We start from the raw sequence: 19,262 nt of genomic DNA, 5'->3' as shown, positions 1-19,262 counted from the left end.
GTATCGACAGTCGACACTGCTCATACATTTGCCGAATGAATAAAACCGATAATTTTTGGCTGCTCTGTCAGTTATGGTTTGGTTCTTTTGGGATAAACAGCTTGTGGCTTTTAAAGGGACAGTTTACAGCGAAATAAAAAAAGTGTTTCAGTAATCTTTAAAATTCTTTAAAAATCTAAACCCTCATATTGTTCAAAACCTGTTTTTTGACTGGATCCTTGAATTCTTTGTTTTTTCACTGGTCTGGTCTGCTAAGATTTTAGCCATGTGTTTGCTCATATGAAGCCATTGGGTAAAAGATGCCGGATGTATCATAAAATAATTAAAGAATAATTTTGAGTTCAAAAAAGCAACCCAACGTTTTTTACTGTGTTGTGTATTTTCAATTTTATATGTACACAATTATGTATATTTACATTAAAAGCAAGACTCCCCAATAGCCTATTTAGATTCCCCCCAATTTTAATAATCTTTTTTTTGTTAAATAATATGTATTGTTTCATACAAATAAACAATCTGTAGGCTATTTGAAAACAAAGTATATTTTATTTGATAAAATAATGTCATGAATAATACTAATAATAATAATAAAAAAAGTTAACTCAACTGTTGGGTTACTTTTAACCCAATGCATTGGGTTAAAATTACCCACAGTTGGGAAGGTGCAATACCAACCGTAGATGGGTTACTTGTTGGGTTGTTTTTAACCCAACATTATTAAATGAGTATTTAATTAACCAATGAAATACATAAATAATACATTTAACATATTCGGGCTTGTAAAACAAAATAATTAAATATATACTGTATACATATATTACACAGAAACTTTTTTCATGATGAGCATAAGTGTTACACAATTAGAAAATTAATTTTCAGTCATTATTCCACAACGTCTGGTAGTGTGGATTAATAAATTATGAAATAAGTGGGGTGGGGGAGAATACAATTTTAAATATTACATTTTAAAAGCTACATGTTTGTGAAGACAAATTCTATTACAGATGTAGTTAAATCATTCCAAGGTCCTCAGAGACAACCTCTCGTGTTTGGCTAAGCTTCTTTTCTTCGAGAGCCCGAGGCGTTTTGGATGCTTTGTTGACTTTGCTGTAGATGGGTTGGTCCTCATCGGGCATTTTGTTTTGTTGAGAGTTATTTTTTTGGGTTGCTTGTATAAAGTCGGGTACACTATAAATGGGCTCCTCGATCCTCTGGTCAAGCTTTTTACTTAAGCGTAGTGCGACATGGTCATACACCTCAGAGTACACAGGTTCTGGCTGCTTGTCGTTGTTCAACGTTGTCTTGGCGGGCTGACCATCCATCGTGTCAGTAGGGTTGGCATTGACACAGTTGTTAGGTTTTGGGCGGATGACATCAACCGGATCAGAATACACTGGTTCTGAATCATCCCAATGATGAGATGGGAGAGGATCTTTATTTGCAGATTTGATGAGATCTGCTGGCTGTGATTCATGTCTGCTTAGCAAAATTGCAGGATTTGAATACACAGGCTCAATCAAGCTAATATCACCACTAGGATTTGAGGGTGTGCTTTTTGAGGAGCTTATGGAATCTGTGAGGTTTGCATATATAGCTTCGGTTGAGCCAATAGGACTCGCAGTTTTTGTATGTACAGGATTTGAGATAGCATAAATGTTTGGGCTAGCACCACCTGCTGGATCAGGGTACAAGGGCACGTTTGCGTCTGAAGGCTGAGGGCTGTTGTCGCCCTCTGTACCAAGCAAAGGAAAACTTTCAGGGCGCTTGGGCAGGGGTGAGCGAGGAGAGCGAGACCGTGGAGTACATGGCGAGTGCCTCTCTTCGGTGACGGCGAGGCTCTTCTGTTGCTGAATAGCTGACTCAATAAGGCGGAGGATCTCTTCACTCTGCCTGGTCTCAAAGTTAAAGGTTCCAGGGCCTGATTCACAGCGCCTGCCTGCTTCTATAGAAAACAGCATCTAGAGAGGAATAGACAATATTTGTAAGCACTATTTACAAAAAAATTTAATTACAATGGAAGTCACCTTCAATTACCTTACCACAGTGAAAGTTTAACACATATATATCATTTTATAAAATTCTCTAAAATGTATGGATTTTGGAATATTTAACATTTAATTATAACACAAAAGTATTTATATATTATTTATTTTAGTTTATATTATTCAACACATTTTTTGTTTTGCTAGTAAACATAAATAATTTTCTTCCCGTCTCATTTTTCCCCATCACTGTGTTTCCCCGTTAGGGGCTATGTATTAATAAAATATATGTATGGTTATAAATTGTACAATATTCAGGAAACAAAAACGTCATCCTGTAGTACTTTTTAAGCTGTCCCACTGCTGCCAGCATTTTGCAATGAATTTAACAGGATATTTTTTTTACACATCATCACGGTCCCGCACTTTATCAAGACCATGGTTACGGCTGACCTTTTCTCGTCCATAGCGGCGCAGCAGCTTGTATGGCCACTCCATTACAGTTTTCCTGGTCTCCAGATCCTGCAGAACTAGCATGTCTTGACCAGCTTGCAGCCAGTACTGTCCTTTCAGGCCACAACGAACTGAAGACTCACCCTGCAGCGCAACTACTTTGAACTCAGACACTAAAATGAAAGAGATATGGAGATTAGATGATCAGAATTAATCTTAAACTTAATCTAAGATTTGTGCGAATCTAAAAGGGTTTTAGTGTTGTTTGCTGGCTCGTTCGAAAAAAAAAAAAAAAAAAACCTCAAAGCACTCTTATAGGAAGTGGTGAGTCTGGCCTATCAGGAACATATTGTTCTGATACATTTGTGTGTACTCACGTTGATCTCTGGATATGTACAGCTGATTGTCCTCCATAAGTGGTTCCGGCTGTGGAGCACTTTTAGTGTGCTTCTGTAAAAAAAATATGAATACCATTATAAACACAAGCAGAGTACCCTTCAAATAACCAGTTATATGTGGCCGTAGTGGTCTGCCCTTTTCATTGTATTAAGATAACTTTATTAAACTTAAACCGTTGCCCCCCCCCCCCTCCTTTATATTTCAAATAAATACTTATATTTATTTGAAATATAAATATTTTGTAACATTATGAATGTCTTTACTATCACTCTTTTTTCACTCAGTAGTTTTGATCATCCTTGCTGAATACAATTCTGACTCCAAACTGAATGGTAGTGTATAATATAAATATACTTTTAAAAAATCCAAACGCTCACCTGAAAGGCAATGTTACATATTATGTCCACCCATTCTCCACAGCTTTCTTTCTCGGCTGCAAACACTAGTCTCTTGTCCTCTGTCTCTACACAGAAAGCAGCCATGTTTTCTCCTGGACAAGCCTCTGCATGAGGAGGCAGCTTGACGACACTCAGACAGTCAGCCAGACGTACAACTTTCCTCTCTGGATGTCGTCTGACCACCACAGTTGACCGTTCGTGAACAGCTTCTGACAATTCTAACCGTGCAATGCCATGCCGACTAGCCGGATGAAGGGCCAACCAATATCGCTTCCACTTCTGTTAATAACAAATCAAATATTAATACGTATATTTATTATTTTCATAATGCATTTTTATGCAATACACCAATTGACAGATACATTTATCACATTTCACACGATCCTGTCAGACCTGATGGATGTTCATCAGGTGAAACTTGTAATTCAGGTAATAAACACACCTCTGGACTCATTACTCGTTAAAAGGAAAAAGTGCTTAAAAAGCACTCCATATTGGAGGCACGGATGTAGATTACTCACCCAGCCAATCCCTCATTTACCTCACATGCATTGTGTGTAAGGCAGGGCCTGAATGTAGTATGCTACAACGTGACGTGCACTTTCATGAGGGCGTGTTTTTTTGTCAATGGAATGTGCCCAAATATGAAATGCAAGACCAAGATGTGCGCACCAAGTTTCAACTTGTAGAGAGAGTCCCGTTCCAGCAATCTCATACCAGAACATACATTAACCAGCATTCATGGCAAACACTATATTAAAAAAAGGTTCAAGGTTCAAGTAATAATACCACCAGGCTTGTCAGCCCTGCATTGTCTATCTAAATGTTAACAAACCAGACTAGCTATATCAATATTAAGACTGTAACATCATGGTAAACAGTTTCATATTTTTTATGAAGACTATTTCATTTAGATCAGCTCAGAAAATGTTGTAGTTTTAGACTAGAGGTTGACAAACAAAAACAAACGTCTGCCTTTTTTTCAATAGCACAAAATACATGTAAACGTTCCAGTGATGTCTTACCTCACCATGTTTCTGACGTTGTAGGTAAACTTCACCTTGTTTCCCGCGAGTGTCCATGTCTGTTTCCTTATTTTCCGAGAGCTCAAAAATTACTTTAAAAAGTCTATTCTTTCACAGCACAATCTGTCCTCTTTAAACTGTCAAGACATAGGCTATTACCAAGCCTATTACATGAGGTAGAGTAAGTGCAAACTTAGACTCCTCCTCTTAAAGAAAAAAGAGACAACCTATTTGATTTACAGCAATATTTGCTTGATTTATCTGAATTATACACTTGAATTGTTTTCTTATTTTCCCAACATTTACATCATTCAGCCTGTTGAACTCTATAGCGCACCTTTACTTTAACTTCACCAGAAGCGTTCTCTACAGGACATCAAGTAGGCCTATACGTTTTAAACCACTATTTGGAATCATACATTTGTTATGGAATACAAAGATAATCTAAAGTACATATATCAGAACATCTGTGCACATAAACAATTTTAATAGGGTACTATCTCAACTCAACCTTAATTTTTAGAGCATATTTAAAAACAATGAGTCAAACCACACTGCTTTACAATACACATTCAATCACAACAATATACCCTTCTTTAAATACCACAAATATAAAATATCTGTATTTAACATTAATTGAATACAACGAGGCTGGCACTGCTTTCTATTCAGGTGGGAATGGCTTTATTGTGAGCCTGCATTGACTGATCCAAAGAGATTAATTTGGGAAATATGCCTTACATTGTAGCTTCAAAATATAAAGTGTAGCTTTTAATATTTAAGAGGCCTTGCAATCCCAAAGTTATTAAATAAACAAAAAATTGTGAACTATTTGCTAAAGTGGTCTTTTTGAATGTATTATTAATAATATCTGACAGCATATTCATTTGGTGACAAAATTGGCCATGTCACTCTGGACGCCTTATTGAAATCCTATATATCTGCTTTCATATTTTCTCCATGTTTAATCCAAATTTATTTTACCATTAATTTTGTTTCAACCAGAAAAAATAATGCTGTGGTATGGGTAAACCCAGCCTGGTCTGCTGGCGATTTGATTTCACCCTGCAGCTCAGTCTGGAAACCTGTACATTAATTTCTACATGCTTCTGTTACACTTTTGCGGGAACCAATCACAGACTGGCTTATCCACCTGGTGCGCTATTGGCGGGTTTAACACAATGACGGATAGAGAAATAATTGGTCGTTGCCCGTTGATCACGCCTCTTGTGGTCTGATTGGTTGAAGGACTATCCAATTGTGTACAGAGTAATTTAATTTATTCCGTATATCACGCCTCTTGTGCAGTAGAAAATACATAGCAGACTCCCCAGACCAATGTTCAATCTTAAATTGAGCTTGGTCTGGTGATAGCCAGACAAGTGGTATCTGGCACCAAGGTGTTGGCAGCAGATCCTTTAAGTCCTGCAAGTTGCGAGTTAGGACCTCCATGGATCACACATGTTTGTTCAGCACATCCCATAGATGCTCAATTGGATTGAGATCTGGAAAATTTGGAGGCCAAGTCAACACCTCAAACTCATTGTTGTGCTCCTCAAACCATTCCTGGGCCAGTTTTGCTTTGTGTCAGAGTGCATTATCCTGCTGAAAGAGACCACATCCACCAGGGAATACCGTTTCCATGAAAGGGTGTACATGGTCTGCAACAATGCTTAGGTAGGTGGTGCGTGTCAAAGCAACCTCCACATGGATGGCATGACCCAAAGTTTCCCAGCAGAACATTGCACAAAGCATCACACTGTCTCCGCCGGCGTAAAATAAAACGTGATTCATCAGACCAGGCCACCTTCTTCCATTGCTCCGTGGTCCAGTTCTGATGCTCACGTGCCCACTCTTAGTGCTTTCGGAAGTGCACAGGGGTCAGCATGGGCACCCTGACTGTCTGCAGCTCTGCAGCCCAATACGCAACAAACTACAATGCACTGTGTATTCGGGCACCTTTCTATCAGAATTTCTTGAGCAATTTGAGCTACAGTAGCTCGTCTGTTTGATCGGACCACATGGGCCAGCCTTTGCTCCCCACGTGCATAAATGAGCCTTGGCAGGAACCCCCATGGCCCTGTCGCCAGTTCACCACTGTTCCTTCCTTGGACCATTGCAGACTGGGAACACCCCACAAAAGCTGCAGTTTTGGAGATGCTCTGACCCATATAGCCATCACAATTTGGTCCTTGTTAAACTCGCTCAAATCCTTACGCTTGCCCCTTTTCCCTGCTTCTAACATATCAACTTTGAGGACAAAATGTGCCTAATATATCCCACCAACATAATGTTATGCCTGATCAGTATATATATATATATATATATATATATATATATATAATTAATATATAACTAATTCTTAGTGGGGTATTTATCCCCATTACCCCAACTTATTTATAACTGAATCTATGTAAGCGCAAGGTTTCACAGAAAACTATTTAGATATGAACAATTATATTGACACAATGACATTCTAAAGCATTTCAAATGTAGTACTTTTCTTTGATGACCCATTTGAACACAAAAGAAAACACATAGCTGGCTACAACCTTCCTGTACAGTGTCCAAAGCACATAAGTACTATGTGCATGCTTAGACAGGCACACAGACATCAACTCATGCAGGCTCACAGACACACACAGTATTATCTAATGTGTGTTAAGTGAGCAATAGTCTGAAAACAGTTGGTCATTCATTCACAAACACATATTTCCCACTATTACTAAATGAAGGATCAAGCACATAAACCGGCCATCACCCTCTCTGACATCATTGAAATGTTGCATCAGCAAATTGAATGCCAGAGGATTCTGATAGCTAGAGAACCGCAGCAGCATGCCCAGGCTCTTGCACTTCATACAGGTTGCTCCTCAAATCTTCTGTTCCACACCACACTACTACAGACCTCCAGTCAAACTTATGTAAGGGAAACCTGGACAAAACTCTAATACAGGAAATGCAAGACCATTTTAAGGTAAAAGATCTGCTTGCATATATAAACAGTGTGGAAAGTATCAGAACATAACCTATGGGACAATACATCTTGATTAATGAAGTCATGGTAAATTACCTGAATAGGAAATTGAAAATAGTTATATAACCATCAACAGAATATGAACATCTTAAAGGTTCAAAAAAGGGTAAAGACACCTGGCATGAAACCAGTGCAAACCTAAAAAAAAAAATGAGTAAATCGATGTGTATTTCTTTAAAACCCATGAATCAAAAAATCTGTAATGTTAATATGTATCATTCTTTGCCCATACAAGTAAAAAAAACAAAAAACAACCCTTGTTCCAAAAGGTGGAGCAGTTTTGATATGACAATGTTTGATTAAGCAACACATGGCCTTTCTGTCTGCACATTTATACCTGAAATCCAAATAGTGCTCCAAGCCAATACATATCAAAATGTACAGGGTCATAAACTGAAAATTTGCCTTCTGAGTGGCTTTAGACTAATGTTTAGGATAGCCAGTCAATGGAGTAAAATGAGACTACAGACACTGGGAAAATCCCTTATTTCAATGCAGTCAACAAGAATCCTCCCAGAAACAACAACTAGTACAATTTACAACATAGTGCATGTATCCTTTAAAAAAAAACAATGCAACACTCAAATGCCAGAAAATAAACATTACATTATTCTGAAAGGAACCATGCATATATAAATCTGGTATTCTTGACAGCATTTTATAGTCAAAACAAAACAATGGTGCTATGATGCTACAGCATTTAATGAAGTAAAACTTTGGGGTTGAGAACTGTCAAGACTGAGGTTTAGTTTACATTACATTGAAAGCACAAACACAATCAAACTTCATGGGACAGAACAAGATGTCCAAGAGGGAACCTGCTTGTTTTATTTGATTTTTTTCCATTTTTGTTAATGCATGTTGCACACTGTGACAGAACTTCAACGGAGGAAGGAGAAAAGAAACAAGAAAAATGTTTCTGTGAAAATCCCTCAAAAGTTGTCAGCTGCCACCAGTTCTGTCCATCAAAGAATGGTCCACCTGTCCACGGTCCTTGTACTGTCAGGTTTCCTTTGTCCCAGCCCTTTCCCCTCCCACTCTTATGACACACCTCCCCGCCAAAACTTCCTTTTAAAGAAAATAAAAAGAGAAGACAGGAAAAAAAAAAAAAGAAAAATGGCAATGACACGGGGACAAATTGCTAGTCACTATCACAATAGTGGAACTCACATAACTGTTCCTCTGAGATTAATACAAAGATCTTCCAGGAGAACTAGTCACAATCTGCAGCGGTCCAATAGGAACATTACACGGAGCAACCCGCCCACGTTATACATGGAGACAGACGGAAATAAAAAGCTTATAGAAGAGCATCCAGCACCCCCGCCCCCCCACCCACAAGCCCCACCCCATCAAGCCCCACACAACCCCAGGAAGATTGAAGTATGTGTGAGGGTGACCCCTGGCCACCAGCGGTCACATAAAGTCTCTATAAAGGAGCCCCTAACTGGAGGGTCTCTAGTATTTCACTCCTGGAACGAACTCCTTGGCCTCTGGGTTCAAGCTGCTCTTGCGCTGTGAAAGAAAAGAGATGAAGTACACATGAGTACAAGATCACAAAAGTTTATTTGAGGTCTACAAAGTGGTCTCCTTTCAGGACGGATGCGAGATTGCTTTTACACTTACTGCGATGTCTTCTGCGTTTCCGTCACTGACCGACAACCCGCTAAGCTGCTGTTGGATCTGCCCTACTCCAGGGGGAAGGTCTCTGGCAGGAATGAACCAATCCTGATCCTCCTCCTCCAACATCTCCTGGAAGCAGCGTTCAAGAAACTCCTGCTCCAAGAGTTCCTCTTCCACCTGCAGCAAGACATCAGATCCATCAAAACTTCTGTATGAAATTGTAAGGTGCCCCTTTTCAAGAGTCATTACGGTAATTCTTCCAACTCGCTGTACAGTTAGAGAAGACAAACCCACAGCAAACGGATGTAAAAACAAATTGAATTGCAAATGTGAATACAAATCAGACTATACTTGATGTAAAGTCAGTCAGACGGTGTGGAGTGCTAGACAATCACATTCAAATAGGTGCGCTTTCAGTCAGTCCCTCCAGTTTTTAAATGATTCTGCCATTAGTGAATACAACACAAACAAAACGTTGCATTTCACCGCAAAAATAAATTGGAAAAAATGAAAAGGTCTCACTAAAATCGAATTGAATAATACCCAATTTGTTGTGCACGTTATGTCAGTGTTATATTATGTCAGTGTTATACAAGCGTACCTTTCTCACTTGCTGTGGTCTGCAAGTAGACCAAATCATTTTATAGGATATATTAGTAACACTAGTTATATTATTTAAATGTGTTCCCTGGTACAATTTTGCCATCCTTAACCCTTCAACTGGAGCTTTAAATCAAGGAAGAGTTCAGAAGTGACTAGAAGGAGAGCAGCAGTGTGCAAACTGAACAGCAGCTACTGTTAGTGTTGACTAAAAAGTTTAAATTATACACACACCTTGTAACAGCGTCATTATTTTACCGTAGCCCGGTGATGACTGACACATCGGAGCTCAGCCTTTCATATTCACTTCACTGCGTGTGTGTGTCTCTTTTGCATCATTAAAATGCGATTGTTTAATTTGAGCGTCAAGTTGAGAGATGTACCGAATCAAAGGAAGACTATCAGCTGTTTCCGATTAGTGGTCGATCCAATTGGAGTTAGGGTTTTCACACCTGAAAGTCCACCCCAAGGTACGAACTGAAGTTCATGTTGATACATTTGGTTAGTTTTGGTTTGGTTTCACATTGCAATTATGCGAGTGGACTAAAGAACTTTACATGACATACTTGCATCCTATCGTCATCATCTATGTGGACTGCATCTTGACATTGATTGGTTTGTAAACGGACGTGCGTCTGACGTCGGCGTCTTTGATAAGAATTAGGGATGGGCAACAGTGGTCGAGTAATCGAGTACTCGAACGTGACAGCGATCATCGATCATGAGAACGATGATCGCCCTGAAAAAAAAATATTTGTCTCTTTTTTTATTGGTTATTGCGTTGTTTTGCACGGTACCGGAGGTCTGATTGGTTAGCGTTATACAGCACCTCCAGAGTCCAGACCGCGGCGAAATAAAGTGAAACTGAGGCGCGCACTGCCGTGATGTCTGGAATCACTGTGATCATTAAACGGTTAGTGCAAGATGTGCAGCGCCAATCTGTCACAGCCTACATAGCATTATAATGAAAACACGATGGAACTCGAATGCTGTAAATTCTCTGTGTTTAGTTCCCCGTGTATCAGCTGATCCACAGAGAAACTAGCGAGAACACTCAGACTAGCGCGTGAAGTTCACGTGCGCATTCGCGTCCTTTTCTGCAGATGCATGTTGTAAGATTACTTTTATGTTGTCTTTCTGATTAATCTAATATAAAACGAGTTGGTTGAGCTTAATAAACTAGCAAAGCGCTGCCGTTATACCGGCTGTTGTTCATTCTCTTCATTTTCAGCTCAAACGCATATTTCATGCTCGACATTAGGCTATATGGTTTAAAGTGGTTTAGAGATTCATTGATATTAGTAATACAGCACTGCTATACTGTTCTCGTATTTTTTAACAGTAGGCTAGACCTAGTTTATTTAAAGTTGTTTTTCGTTATGAGTTCGAAAACGCGCAGTGATGTCTGTAAACACTTCGATCATGAATAATAAAATTAAGTGCATGATGTGCAGAGTCAAACAGTCAAAGCATTATAATGAGAACACGATTTAAATAAAATGTTGTTTCTGTGCTTTCGTTGTCCGTGTATCAGCGTTGTTAAGGGAAGAGCGCATTCAAAATGTTCCGTTTCAAACCCTTCGCCCTGTCAAATCTAGCACGCTGAAGATCACGTGCGCATTCACGTCCTTTTGTGTTGATTTATGTCGTAATAGGTTCATAAAAATCTTCATATTAATATTGATATAGGGCGCGTTTGGTTGAGTTTATTAACCAGCTAGCAAGCTCTGCAGGGTGGAGTTATTTCACAGTTTCAGCTCAAAGGCAATGCTTGATATTACTGACTTGGTTATTTGAGACGGTCATTTTATAAAGATGTTTCTTTTTCAAAGACATTTATGCATCATAATTTAGCAGTTATTTTTTGTTTTATATGTTCATGTTTTCATATACCTGTTTTCATGTCACGTTTGTATTTGTCAAAAACCATTTTCATGACAGTTTTCATTATCTCAATGACGGACATGCCCCGCCCCCTGCACATGCCCCACCCCGAGTACTCGTTTTTGAGACCTATCGATAATCGAAATGAGAAATTGACAAAAATGCCCATCCCTAATAAGAATGAATGAACGGATGCATATTGTTGCCACTATTGAACAGTGCGCATTGCTTGACTATTTCTTTTCGTTTCAAATTGTTTCTTTTAAAAGTGGACATTTCAAGCCTTCTATACACATATATCTCATGTCTGTGAGGCAAGTAGCCTGCTGAGTTTCGGTTTATTTGAGACGCTCCAGTTCATGTGCAAAGAAAAAGATTTTCTGCTATAGACTATTTGCTTCTTATTTATTAAATCCAGGCAATTATCTGATGAAATGTTGATTAAAATTAAGATACAATTTAAACAAAACAAAATTAACTTTAAAGAAAGGCTTTCTACAAACTTCAGTATAGCCTAGATGAAATTTAAAAATAACATTATAATATTTAAACATAAACAGGAACTTCCTGTAAATGGTCTGAAAGTACGAACCATACAGAAAATGCTTTCATGCTAGAAACGAACCGAACCTTTGTTCAGTTTGATCCGGACAGAGACTACCTTTTTTCGTCGGACCAAATTTCATCTGGAATTTTTTAAATCTGTTACGGTTGCCATTTTATACTGTGGTAACGATATATACCGTCATAACGCCCAACCCTAGTGTCATGTTTGATTATCGGGGATCTAACAATGGCCTGGTTTCACAGACAGGGCTTTGAATTAGGCCTTAGTTTAATTAGGAAATAGAAGTAGCTTTTACAAACATGCCTTAGAAAAAACATTCCTTGTGTGTATACATGATGAGACAAAACAATGGCACTGACAAGTGCAAGTTCCATTTATGTCATTGTTCACACTGCACGATTTTCAAAGTAGTCAGATCACAGTTCTTTTCACACTGCATGACTATCTGGGCCAGCATTCAGTTGCTGCCGTGTTCACACTGCATGGTGGATCGGCGAGAGGGGGTTTCACACTGCATGACAACTGTCTGGTCCGCAAACTATGTTACACAACCAAACCCGCGCGCGATGTGACAAGGAAACAAAGCGAGATGATGCCAGTCCGGAGTTCTCGTGCGAGACTGGAATTGTTATTAAAAATGATAGCCTGCAAGAAACTTCCGATCCAAATTGTCTGTCCGTTGATTTGGAGTGAAAAGGAGAAAAAGAAAAAAGATTATGGAGGAAATGGTTGGGGAGACGGGGTGAGCAAGGATTGTGTTCTGCAAAGAGAGTTCGAGGTTTATTTGATATAATTGTAAAAACATCTATTAAAATACTCATATTCTGGTCTAGAACTTCTCCCCAAACTTCCCGCTGCCCTGTATCTTGCGCTCTCATTGGCTGTAGTTCATCAATTCCCACAGATCATTCACAACGCGTGATTGTCACTCACGTGAACGAGCACCGGTTTGCCCATGATTTCGGGCATTTGTCTGCGATTCCGGAAAACCTGTCTGAACAAAAGCGGGGCTAAAATCATGCAGTGTGCACTCTGTATTAGTTAAAACAGCTCAAACATGCATTGTAGCCTAGGACTAGGCTTAAGCCTTGTCTGCGAAACTAGGGGAATATGATAAATACGGGCTTTCGCACCAGGTAGTTCAAGGAACTAAATCACCAGGGTGGTTCCCAAGAACTAAAAGTTCCCTAAGGAGCATTTTCCTGGTTGCATTCATACTGCCAGTAGGTACTCGGAAGTGCCGCAAGCCATGTTACTTGTTGTGACTTTTGACAACGTGAGAGACCTTTATTTAGACGGCGGCAAGAACGCCAGAGCACACCGCTCACATTCTCTGCCTTCATTAGTTTACGATCTGTTAAACAGTCCTGTCTAATACATTATTAAATGGAACTGTTATAAAAAGAAAATACAGTATATGAAAGTACTAGCGTTTGCCGAGTGGTTGATGTCTAATGTCGCTAGCTGAGCAGATGTTTCACTTGGTCCCCTCAAAGTTGCGTTGAATTTTCTGTTTAGTATAAAGGTTGAGAGGTCCATCCATCACTGTTTTCCATGTTCATAGAGTTAAGTTTCTGGAGTTAATATATAGCCTATAACAGGGGTCACCAACATGGTGCCCGCGGGCACCAGGTCGCCCGCGAGGCCCACATGAGTCGCCCGCGGGCCTGTTCTAAAAATAGCTCACCATGGCCCCACTTACCAGTGAGCTGCATCAATATTTTTTTTTTTTTATGCTAATCTTTTTTAAATCACACTTGCATTGGTCTAAATTTGAAAATGACAATATAAAATAAAATAAAAACCTTTAAAAAATAGTTTCATATTAGATTAGAGCTAGCTGGTCTCCACGGCAACCGTTGCCAGGGCGTGTAGACTAGCTAGCGGGCGCAGTGCAGGTGAGGAGATGATTTACCCCCGAAGAAATGGCAGAAAAAAGAAAGAAAACATATAGTTTTTACAGTGAATGGGAGGAAGAGTTATTTTTTACCACGGTGAAAGATTCCTGCGTGTGTCTCATTTGCGGGGCGACTGTGGCGACGGCAAAGTGGCACAATGTGGAGAGACATTTCCGAACGTGTCACGCAAACTACCATGCTAACTACCCGCCGGGCAGCGCACTACGAGTGGAAAAAGCCCGCGAGTTAAAGGCAGGTTTGTGCAAACAGCAGTCTTTTTTCACGAGACCGGTGAAAAACTCCCACAAAGTAACCGAAGCCTCATTTAGAGCTACACATTTCTTGATTAAGAAAAAGAAGGCATTTTCAGACGGCATTTTCAGAACACGCCTTACTGATGCACATCTGCAAGACTCACTCAGAGTTGCAGTAAGTTACACCCCAGATTACAATACACTGGTGAACAGCATGCAATGCCAGGCTTCCCACTAACAGACAAAGAAACTGATCACAGATGTTCTCAGTGGCAACATGGCAGTTGAATTCAGTTATTGAAAAATCGTTAAAAATGCTGAAGATTTGGTGATAAGTTCAGGGAAATCTGAAAGTTGATTTTTGTATGTTATTTGAATGTATGTAACATGTAATTGATAATCTGTACAAACATGGTGCAACGTAGTGCATGGCTGCGTCCCAATTCGCCTACTTATACTACGTCCTAAAAGTATGTACTCTTTTTGTGAAGAAAAAGTACATACTTTTGAGTGTGTAGCAGAAGAGTATGCAAGCTTTGGGACATACTACTTCGTCACTCTTCCGTGAGTCCCGTCACCGTTTAAACTGTCAATCATCGTCACAGTTCAAATCCCCCACTTTCAATTTAATTTCCTACCGTATCGGAGAGAAATGTAGTCGCTCGTTGATCTGCCTTTCGTGGGTCTTTAATGCAGAGACTCCTCTCATGTGTTTGCAAAGTTAATGGCCAAACGTATCATTACAAAAGTTCTCAATGCTGCTGAAGGAGAAATATAATGTGGATAATATTGAATAAATATCTTTTCGTCCGGTTAAATACTGATAATTGCTCACTCAAACCACTTTATCTAATCCTCTCCACTTAACCGTCAGACTCGCGTAACCGTCATGTTTGTAGTTTTTTAAACACTTTTTATCCGCGTTTGTAGTTCTAATCGAATCCTCGTCCATCTCGCAATGGGTTGTGGGCAATATCAGCCGTTAGAGTGCGCATCGATCTGCACTTCGGATTCTGACCGGAAATAGTAAACCATCCGGGAATCTTTGGAATACTTTTTTCAACATACTACGATTTGGGACATACTAATTCTTTTTTCGAATACTATTTAGTACGGATAGTATGCGAATTGGGACGCAGCACATGATTTGTTATAAAATTGTTAGTGGCTAGTGAAAAGGTTGTAGAAGTGATCATTTGAAAATGTAAATACTTGCAGAGATTTATAGAAATAAAGTGTTGCATATTGATATTTTTCTGTTTCTTGTTAAATCAAATTAATTATTAATAATGACATTTAATTAAAGGTAAATTGAGCAAATTTGCCATTTCAGAAATGTGTATATAAAACTGGTAGCCCTTCGCATTTATCGGTACCCAAGAAGTAGCCCTCAGATGCAAAAAGGTTGGTGACCCCTGGCCTATAATCTGTGTGTATAGATAGCTTTTTTTTAAAATGGCAGGTGCTAGTGTTTTGTGTGTGCGGTGCCAATCAGCGTACACTTACATTACTGGTAGTTCCTATTGTGCTGGATTAGACCCTACTCTGAAGTAGGATCTAAATTAGTTCCCTTAAAATGTTCCTAGAGCTAATAGTTCCTAGATCCTGTGGTGGAAACATGCCAAAATCCAGATACTTCCACCAATAGTTCTAGGAACTATGAAAGGTTTCTTCCAGTGCAAAAGCTCCTAATGTGGTACCCTAATTGCAGAAAACAAACATTTTTCTCTCAGTGCTTTTTTTTGGTTTTATGCATTTTATAATGGTTTGCATAACAAAATGCTAGGAAGGGAAACAAATCATATATGCTAATGATCTCACTGAAGGAATTTTTGGATCTTGTAATTTATATATTTCTCTCATTTGAGTACTATTAATGCTGCCTTCGCGTGTTATCAGAAATTTCCCACTTCTAAAGTGGTGATTACGAGCTTGTCGGATTCGTGCTTTGTTCTCAGAAAGAACAGGAATCACGGAGAACACCAGGTTTATTATTGCGAAAATCAAATTAAACTTATTATTTACTCACTCTCAAGTTGTGCCAAACCTGTAGTAGTTTCTTTATTCTGCTTCACTTCACTTTATATTTTAAAGAATGTTGGCAGCCAGACAGTCGACAGCACCCATTGACTTCCATAGTATATTTTTTCCTACTATGGAAATAAATGGCTACCGTCAACTGTTTGATTACCAATTATTATTTAAAATATATTCTTGAGTTCAACAGAAGAAACTTATACAGGTGAGTAAGTGATGAAAAATAATTGTTGGGTGAAATATCCCTTTAGAGCCAAAATTATTAGGTGTCCCATTCACTGACAATCATATAAACATTCACTGTGCTATCTAGATAGCTTTCTGACAATTCTGGAATTTCAGTCAAACACATGGTATTTTCGCTGTAAACCATACAATACGCTTTCAACATTATCCCAGAGCTTCCCAGTTGAAAATATGACTTGATGGGCCATTCATGTCCAATTTTTAACTAGGAAATTCATATTTATGGTAATTCCTATAGCATGTGAATGCTCTATACATACAGACAAAACACAAAGTTCTCTCATCTGAGGTCAGAAGAATAACAGGTTCACACTGACCTGTCTATTATACTCTTCCTCGTTCTCCATCCACATGTACTCTGCAAAGGGGTTGGCATCCCCCTCCTTGTGTCCGTTCACAACATTCTCATCCTTCCCTTGCCCGCTGCCTCCTCCTGGTGTCTTTGCTACCTCTGGACTGTTAATATCAGCAGGTTCTGTGGGTGTAAAAATGCAATATTAATACTTAAGCAAGAACATAGTAACCCACACACACACACACACACATCACAAAAGTGATGCAAATGAACATAAGATACTTTTGGGACACTGAATACAACTAGTACAGGTTACATGCATAAGTAAAACCTCAATCATTAATGGTGCACGTGATAAATGAATTATTTACTAAGTACATAAACCATAATGCATAAGAAAATGTGATTGTTATCACAGATAGATTGATTCGTCCCTATGTGTTTGGATAATATTCTCTCGCGCACAAACGCGAAACTTGCTACCAACTTAAGACGTTTTATATTACAAACTGAAGGCACAAAAACGTTTATTAAGCTCTTCTAATACCTGCGACACGACACGGTGCATACCGCACATGGTTTAAATATTATGTAACGATCTGTTACTATCTATCATTGTGTTGCATAAATGAGACAAAGAGGAGGTCAGTCGACACCATCTTTCTCCACATGGATTTGATTCATTGTAACGTGAGGCCTGGCTAAGGCTCCAGGGATAACTATCTATAGTACAAACCACAATGAAAGTCTCACATTAAAACAGCTCCCTTTTGCTAAAGACATTTCCTGCCATCGCATAATAAAGTTACACAACTGTGCTAACTTCACGTTTGGCGAGCGTATTGCGAAGCTATGCGTGTTAGCTCGAGCCACGAGTGAGCCATAACAACAGCGGTCTTTCCGCGTGAAAAAATATGTTGACTGGCCTCACAGAGTACGGTTTAATGGCTATTGGCTTCAATCGAAACAAAAACGGGTGCTAGTTGTGTTAAACAGTTAGTTTTAAAGGCTTTCGTGTAGTAAATTAAGAAACACGGCGGATGCGTGAGTTAGCTACACGACTGCATCACATACACATTACTAGGCCTCCATGTTCCCTGCGCTTTACACACACTCTGCCAAGTTAGTATATGTGGACTTAATTTGCTTAATACTGTATGTTAAATGTGCTAGTTTACTTATATTTGGCTACTCCACGTATTCAGCGATGGCTACCATTTCACAAAACAAAGAGAGAGAGAGTAGCATACCGCATTTATAAAGTCAAAATATTACACATTGATCCTTCCACAGATTTGAGTTGTTAAGAGAACTTACCCGGCATTGTAACACTTCTGTCCCTCTAACTATCACCAAGTAAGTCGACTAAAAGAGGTAATTTTCCTGTTTGCAGCGACACCGTTACCTGGCTAGATTTCAAGCCTACGTCAGAGTGCTCATGTGGGCCTTTCAAACAAACATGTCGCTGGTGCCTCCTGTTGGTGATCACCGGTACTTGAAAAGCTCAGCGGCCACAGGCTGGAACATCTGATTATTGGATTGCTGCAGGTACTGCTGCTACAGCTACACGGATTCAGGCGTTAGCAAGAAAGAAACGGTCAGGCTTAATCTTTAAAGAGCAAATAGAAAACATCTACATAGATCTTCATCAATTGGTCTTTAAAAAAAAACATGTTTTGGCCTCTTTAATTTTTCAACACCAAATTTGGGAGGGATTTATCAACATGGAAATGCTGTGGGAAAAATACTTGATTTCACGCCAAAGTCTTGCCTATACTTGAAGGTGGTTTGGATAGGACCGAGTAGTAAGGAGACCTCAATGTAAGGGAACATTAGCAGGGTAAAAATCACAAGTCTGAGAAAATTCAAATGTAGTGTAACGGGTAACGTTATAACATGGTCATCCGTTCGATTCTCAGTGAATGGACAGATAGTGTGGATAAACCACAATGAGACAGGATGTGACCTCTTATAAAATTAACCCCTGGTTTCACAGATGAAAATGCACGTTTGAACTGTTTTAACTGAAAACAACTTGCACTGACATATCTTAAACTATGGCAGTGCCATTGTTTTGTCTCAAGATGCATACCAGACATGTTTATAAAAGCTACTTAAATGTAATTTAGTACAGACACACTTGTGAAAGTGAACCGAACCAAGATCAAAATTCAACATTGTAACAAAATATGTCCCTGTCTCGGAACAAAGCAAATTATATACAGGTCTGAAAACACAAATTGTCAAATATTGGTTGTCCATTAAAACATATGATTTGACTCCTGCTGTATTTTTTGTCCTCTGTTCATCACTCCCTGGTGGTCTAGTGGTTAGGATTCGGCGCTCTCACCGCCGCGGCCCGGGTTCGATTCCCGGTCAGGGAACGAGCTTTTTAACGATGTATTTCAATGCTTGTGTTCGTTGTTCGTTGTATGTAAGTGATGGAAGAATATCTGCTAAACAAATACATGTGAAGGGATTAATGTCAAGTTAAGTGCGAATATGGTGCTCTTTTTTTCTTCTAATCTAGAGCGACCCCTAGTCACTAATGGTTTCATTGTAT

General features: G+C 39.2%; 2 protein-coding genes across 2 annotated transcripts; both read right to left on the bottom strand.

Annotated features, from left to right (window-relative positions):
- Positions 1 to 529: 529 nt before the first annotated feature.
- On the bottom strand, positions 530 to 4,417 carry dok1a (docking protein 1a). Its single transcript, XM_079813115.1, has 5 exons — positions 4,258 to 4,417; positions 3,212 to 3,511; positions 2,813 to 2,885; positions 2,436 to 2,608; positions 530 to 1,958 (listed from the first exon to the last, which is right to left on the bottom strand). Exons 1-5 carry the CDS (start codon positions 4,312 to 4,314, stop codon positions 1,011 to 1,013), a joined length of 1,551 nt encoding a protein of 516 aa, XP_079669241.1. The 5' UTR covers positions 4,315 to 4,417; the 3' UTR covers positions 530 to 1,010.
- A 2,794-nt stretch (positions 4,418 to 7,211) lies between these two features.
- paip2b (poly(A) binding protein interacting protein 2B) lies at positions 7,212 to 18,154 on the bottom strand. The gene is made up of 4 exons (XM_079811754.1): positions 18,017 to 18,154; positions 16,722 to 16,879; positions 8,921 to 9,094; positions 7,212 to 8,809 (listed from the first exon to the last, which is right to left on the bottom strand). The coding sequence occupies exons 1-4, from the start codon at positions 18,021 to 18,023 to the stop codon at positions 8,753 to 8,755; spliced, it is 396 nt and encodes a 131-aa protein (XP_079667880.1). The 5' UTR covers positions 18,024 to 18,154; the 3' UTR covers positions 7,212 to 8,752.
- Positions 18,155 to 19,262: the final 1,108 nt, after the last annotated feature.

The sequence above is a fragment of the Gobio gobio genome (assembly GCF_949357685.1).
Source record: "Gobio gobio genome assembly, chromosome: 3".
NCBI lineage: Eukaryota > Metazoa > Chordata > Actinopteri > Cypriniformes > Gobionidae > Gobio > Gobio gobio.
This window is presented reverse-complemented; position numbering and strand designations above follow the sequence as displayed.

What these genes read in the sequence shown, in the direction of transcription:
- dok1a (XM_079813115.1), bottom strand. Translation starts at nt 4,314, where the DNA reads ATGGACACTCGCGGGAAACAAGGTGAAGTTTACCTACAACGTCAGAAA. An exon ending in TATGTAACATTGCCTTTCAG is followed by an intron (nt 2,886 to 3,211) that starts GTGAGCGTTTGG and finishes TTTTTTTTACAG; the next exon opens with AAGCACACTAAAAGTGCTCC. An exon ending in GCCGCTATGGACGAGAAAAG is followed by an intron (nt 1,959 to 2,435) that starts GTCAGCCGTAAC and finishes ATTCCTCTCTAG; the next exon opens with ATGCTGTTTTCTATAGAAGC.
- paip2b (XM_079811754.1), bottom strand. An exon ending in AGGAAGAGTATAATAGACAG is followed by an intron (nt 9,095 to 16,721) that starts GTCAGTGTGAAC and finishes GTCTTGCTGCAG; the next exon opens with GTGGAAGAGGAACTCTTGGA. An exon ending in GAAACGCAGAAGACATCGCA is followed by an intron (nt 8,810 to 8,920) that starts GTAAGTGTAAAA and finishes TTTCTTTCACAG; the next exon opens with CGCAAGAGCAGCTTGAACCC.